Source organism: Motacilla alba, chromosome 26 (assembly GCF_015832195.1).
Source record: "Motacilla alba alba isolate MOTALB_02 chromosome 26, Motacilla_alba_V1.0_pri, whole genome shotgun sequence".
In the NCBI taxonomy this organism is placed as follows: Eukaryota; Metazoa; Chordata; class Aves; order Passeriformes; family Motacillidae; genus Motacilla; species Motacilla alba.
Genome location: NC_052041.1, coordinates 2352733 through 2358101, shown reverse-complemented (window position 1 = coordinate 2358101; position 5369 = coordinate 2352733). Strand labels below are relative to the sequence as shown.

Below are 5369 nucleotides of genomic sequence, written 5' to 3'. Positions count from 1 at the left end.
ATAGGAAAATAAAATAAAACAAGAAATAAAGAAACAAGCAAAACAAACAAACCAACTTAACACTCTCTTCACCGAGGCAGGGACATGGACATGGTAACAGGTTACTCCATGAGGCTGGGATGTGGCTCCAGGACCCCCCATTCCCTCCTAGCAGCTCTGGCTTGGAAAGCAGGACAGGAGAGCCTGTGGTGAGCTGGGGAAGGGGACTGCTCACTGGACACGGGGATATTAAGGAAAAAGCCCTGGAGCAAGCCAAGCTAAGGAGGGTCCTGGTGTGCCAGATCTGGCCTGGGGTCGTGCAAAGTCACCTACAGGAAAGGAAAGCTGCCCCTTCCCTGGAGCTGACACGGCCCTGTGCACGCAGCAGCAGCTGCTCCAGGAGGTCATGCAGAAACAGGGCTCCAAAATTCAACACATGTGAACTAATTAAAAAAAAAAAAAAAACAAACCCAAACCAAGATAAGAAAACACACAAACAAACATCCCTGAAGTGCCACAGACAGAGCTGGAAATGGGTTTTGACAGTTTGGAGGGTAAAAAACTCGACCGCTGCTGACTGATAGCGACCGACTTCTCGTAATCTGCAGATCAGCTTCCTCTGCTCCTCTGCGTTGGCCGGGCTGGAGGTGGGGACAGCCCGCTGGCAGCTTCCTGCACCCACCAGCCCCCGGCATGCAACACCCAACGGAGCCGGAGCAACAGGATCTGCCTTACCAAAATTGAATTTGGCTGACAACATCCGGCCTTTCGTAAGGGCGCTTTGATGTTTGTTTACTCGCCAGCTCCAGCACATGCTCCGCACCAGCCTGCGGATGAATGGGAACGAAAAGGGCTCAGCACCTCTTTGATCTCTCCCCGGAGAGCTGCCAGGAGCAGGCAGCTCTGGAAACAGCCCGTGGAGGGATGGATCTGGCTGTCCCCGTGGTGCTTTTGACCCCAGTTCGTGCTGGGGTGGGATCTTTGGAGACAAGTGTGGCTGGAGACGATGTCCTGGAGTAGCCATGGTGGGGTCACTGGTACCCCATAACTCACAGCATATCCTCCATCCCGCCCCGCAACAAAGAATGTCTCCATCACAGCAAGTGTTTTGCTTTTATTTAAAACCGCATAAAAAAAATAAGATTTGTCAATTCCCCTGTACAATATTAACTATTAACAAAACCCGCCGGCTACGCACGTGGTTACAGGTACAGACTGGACAGTGCAGACAGCCCAGGCCAGACCCCCCCTCCCCAGCCCCAAAAACAAGACACCCGTGGAAAAAACCCAAATTCATCTGCAAACTGAGATCTGCACGTGGCAAGGAAAGAACAGCACCCAGAACTATGTACACAGACAGCTGGGGAGAAGCGGCCACCCCACACCTCCACCAGACACCCAATGGAAACACGACGGGCCCGGGGATGGACGCAGGACAGGAACAGAGGGAAGACCCGAATGGAAAACCGGGGGATCAGCAGCTGTAGAAGCAAGGCATGGGCTGGAAACCCACATGAGTTATAAATAAATAAATAAGTTATCCTAGCGGCTAGAACTCTTCCTTTAAAAAACAAACAAACGACAAATTTATGAAAATAAATTAAAAACAAAAACTGGAAATGAGAAAAAAGGCAAAATGTCATCACTATTCACAACTGTACATCAAGCTTTGCTCCTGTAGAACTATGTACACATTTACAGCCGTTGGTTTGCATTGTTTGTGCATTCGTGAGGGCACAGAGAAGCAAAGAACCCCAGAAAACCCGTGTGGGATGGAGGCACAGGAGGCGAGGCATAACCCACTTGGTTCCCAAGCATCTTCTGACCCATTTCCTTTTTGAAAAGGGAAAAGGAGCTATAGGCCCAGGCGAGTCTCAGAAAAGCAGCACTGTAGGAAAAGGCAAGTCTTTCCTCCAGCACAGCTCAGATCAAACAGAAGGCACACAAGCATGGGGACAGGGAGAAGGGACAGTGAGAAGGGACAGCCACTTTGCCACAGGCCCTGCCCTCCCCACAGCTTTCCCCCATTGGAGCTTTTCTTGCGATCAGGTCATCCAATTCAGCAGGTCAAGATGACACTTGAGAGCCTCCAAAACCAGTCCAAAAAAAATTACTGGTAAAATCTCACAAGAGACAAGGTCATTCAGATGGAGTCCAGGACAGCTGGCTGGGATGGTGGCTACCACAACTTAGAAGAGCAGGTCCTCAGCCCAGCTCCAGGGCAAGATGTGCACATTCCCATCTGAGAACATCTGAGGATCCCTGCTCAGTGCTATGGTCAAGATGAAAAACTCTGGTTTTCTTTGCTTCTTATGACCAGGAGCTGCATGGAGCTGTTACTTGTCAGGCTCCTGGATCAAGCTGTGCAGGTGGATCTCAGCTGGTTCCAGGTGAATGTCCTGCAGCCAAGAATGGTTGAAAATGTCTTCCAAGGACGGCCTGTCCGAGGGGCGCATGGACAAGCACCACTTGATGAGGTGTTGGCACTCTGGGAGAGAAAGCAGCAAGCAGCAGTCAGTCACAGCAGGCTCCTGTCCACCCTGTGCCACCTTCCGAGCTGTGCCCAGCCTCCCCCTCCACCCTCTGCTTGGGAGGAGAGCAGGATGGCAGCACATGTGCCACCTCGGGCAGATGAAACCCCTGCACAGCTCCCTGGGAGCTGCTGCCTCCCCCAGGCACGTCCCAGAGCCGGGTACCCACCGAGAGAGATGCGCCGTCGGAAGAAGAGCTGGCCCCGGATGATGTCCTCGTCCTGCTCGAAGGGGACATCCCCGCACACCATGTTGTACAGCAGGACGCCCAGGGACCAGATGGTGGCCGAGTGGCCGTGGTAGCGGTGGAAGCGGATCCACTCCGGGGGGCTGTACACCCGCGTTCCTGCGGGACACGGCAGCTCGTCAGCCCCCCGCCAGAGCATCCCTGGGCGCCGCTGGCACCCGGCGTGACCCGCCCGCCTTCCCGCCAGCACGTGACTCTTGTTTACAAACTTTGGGTTGTAAAAGGAAGGCGCCGGTGCCAGAAGAGGGCAGCAGGGCCCGGGAAAGGCCCGGCCGTTACATGCAAGGAAAAAACCCACCTACGGGTGGGGAAAAACCACGCCTTCCCCCCCGCAATGGCAAAAAAAAAAAAATTTTAAATTATAAACCAAGGCAAACAAGGGGAGAGGAGCAGCCCCAGCCCTTCCGCACCTGCAAACCAAACCGGCCGGTGCTCGGGTTTTGCAAACCCCCCTCTGCTCCCCCCTCCCCAGGGTGTTTTTGTCACGCTGGCTTCCCCCGCCCCAGCCCGAGCCAGCCCGGGTGACGGAGGCTGTCAGCAGGGCCGGGAGCCGGCTCCCGTTTCACAACATCCTCCCCGTGCCAAACAGCAACTTGGCAGCGGCTGCAGAATTCATGGCGTCCCCCCCCGCCACGGGGGAACCTCCGGAGCCCGGCCCGGCCGCGCAACGCCCGGCACCGGGAGCGCACCCGGCCGCGGGCTCACCGTCAAACTGCGTGTAGAGCGTGTCCTTGAGGAAGGTGCCGGAGCCGAAGTCGATGAGCTTGAGCTCGCCCGTGGCCAGGTCGAGCAGGATGTTCTCGTCCTTGATGTCGCGGTGCAGGACGCCGCAGTTGTTGCAGTGCCGCACGGCCTCCAGCACCTGGCGGAACAGCCCCCGCGCCATCTCCTCGGGCAGGAACCCCCGCTCCGTGATGAAGTCAAAGAGGTCCTGCGACGGCTCCGGACGCTCCATCACCACCACGAAGCTGTCCGGGAGCTCGAACCAGTCCAGGAGCTGGATGACGCCGTGGAAGCCAGAGCCCACCTTGTTCAGGAGCACGATCTCCAGAGGCACACGGCTGCCGCTGGGCTGCGGGGGGACCACGCTGCCATCAGCGGGGCTGAGCCACCCTCGCCCCGGCAAGCCCTGGTGTCCCCTTGCCCGCACCCGCCGGTCCCGAGCATCCGCCCGCCCAGGGGATGCTCCGGTGTCTCCCTGCCCGCTCCCACCGGTCCTGGGCATCCCGGTGTCCCCCTGCCCGCCCCCATCGGCGCTAGGCATTCCCCGGCCCGGGATGCTCCGCGTCCCCCGGTGACCCCACACCCGCTCCCCCCGCGCCGCCCTGGTTTCCACCCTCCGCGTCTCCGCTCATCCCCGCCCGTCACGCCTCGGCTTCTCCCGCCGGCCCCGCTCACTCACCAGCTCGCCCCACTGCGAGATGCGGTCCCGGGCCACGCGTTTAATCGCCACCTGCGAGCCAAGGGGAACGGCGGGATGAGCTCGGCGCCCGCCCCGCCGAGCCCCCTCCCGCTCCGCCCGCCGCCGGCCCCGCCACTTACCGGGGCGCCGTCCGAGAGGCGGATCCCGGAGTAAACGCTGCCGAAGCCGCCGCTCCCCAGCAACGGGCCCACCCGGTACAGCTGCTCCAGCGGCTCCTTCTCCTTGCCTGTGGACGAGACCCGCCCGTCAGCGCTCCGCCCGCTGCCCCGGCCGGCCCCGAGCCGGGACGGGCACCCCCACGCCGGGCGTCCCTGACCTGGCTGTAGCTTGGCGGGGTGCAGCTCCCCGGCGGTCCCGGAGCGGAGATGCGCCAGCGAGGTGATTTTGGAGAGCAGCATGCCGGCGGCGGCACCTGCGGCTCCGCGCCGGGCAGGGCAGGGCTCTGAGGGCTGCGGGCGCGAGCGGCCGCTCCGCGCGAGGCCCGGCCGCGTGTGGCGCGCGGCCCCTGCCGGCCCCGCGAGCCGCAGGGGCCGGGGGCGGGGCCGCACGCCCCGAGAGGCGGGGCTACGCGCCGGAGCCGCGCCCCCTCCGGCGCCCGGCGGCCAATGGGGAGCGGGCGCGGCGGCGGCGCGCGCGGCCCGCGCTGCCCGGGCGGCCCCGCGCGGTCACGGGGCCCCCGCGCGCGGCCCCGCCCCGCGCCGCCGCCGCTTCCCGCGCTGCCTTTCCCGGGAATCGCCGCTTCCCGCGCTGCCTTTCCCGGGAACCGCCGCTTCCCGCGCTGCCCTTCCCCGGGAATCGCCGCTTCCCGCGCTGCCCTTCCCCGGGAATCGCCGCTTCCCGCGCTGCCCTTCCCCGGGAATCGCCGCTTCCCGCGCTGCCCTTCCCCGGGAATCGCCGCTTCCCGCGCTGCCTTTCCCGGGAATCGCCGCTTCCCCGCGTGCTCGCCGTCCCCCGGGCACACCCCGCCGTTGCTTCATCACGCGCCAACCAGCGCCTGAACTTTTCCCCTTTCCAGTAAAAGTGGCCATGTGGCCCTTCCAGCTGGGGACTCTTGACTAATATCCCTATTTCTTAGTTCCCCCCCCTCCCTGCCCCGCATGTCTTTTTTCCGCAGAATTCGCTGGCTGCGATGCCTCCCCGAGTTCCAGAGATAAGATAAATAATTTACTGGATGGAGATCTCTGATTAC

At 61.4% G+C, this 5369-nt stretch overlaps 1 protein-coding gene across 2 annotated transcripts; it reads right to left on the bottom strand.

Moving 5' to 3' along the window:
* Positions 1 to 1078: 1078 nt before the first annotated feature.
* On the bottom strand, positions 1079 to 4719 carry PIM1 (Pim-1 proto-oncogene, serine/threonine kinase). 2 transcript variants are annotated; one of them, XM_038162734.1, is made up of 6 exons: positions 4497 to 4717; positions 4300 to 4406; positions 4160 to 4210; positions 3463 to 3829; positions 2680 to 2856; positions 1079 to 2467 (listed from the first exon to the last, which is right to left on the bottom strand). In XM_038162734.1, the coding sequence occupies exons 1-6, from the start codon at positions 4576 to 4578 to the stop codon at positions 2316 to 2318; spliced, it is 936 nt and encodes a 311-aa protein (XP_038018662.1). In that variant the 5' UTR covers positions 4579 to 4717; the 3' UTR covers positions 1079 to 2315. The 2 variants fall into 2 exon arrangements, with proteins under 2 accessions (XP_038018662.1, XP_038018661.1); XM_038162733.1 differs by having other exon boundaries at positions 4300 to 4719.
* Between the last annotated feature and the right edge of the window lie 650 nt (positions 4720 to 5369).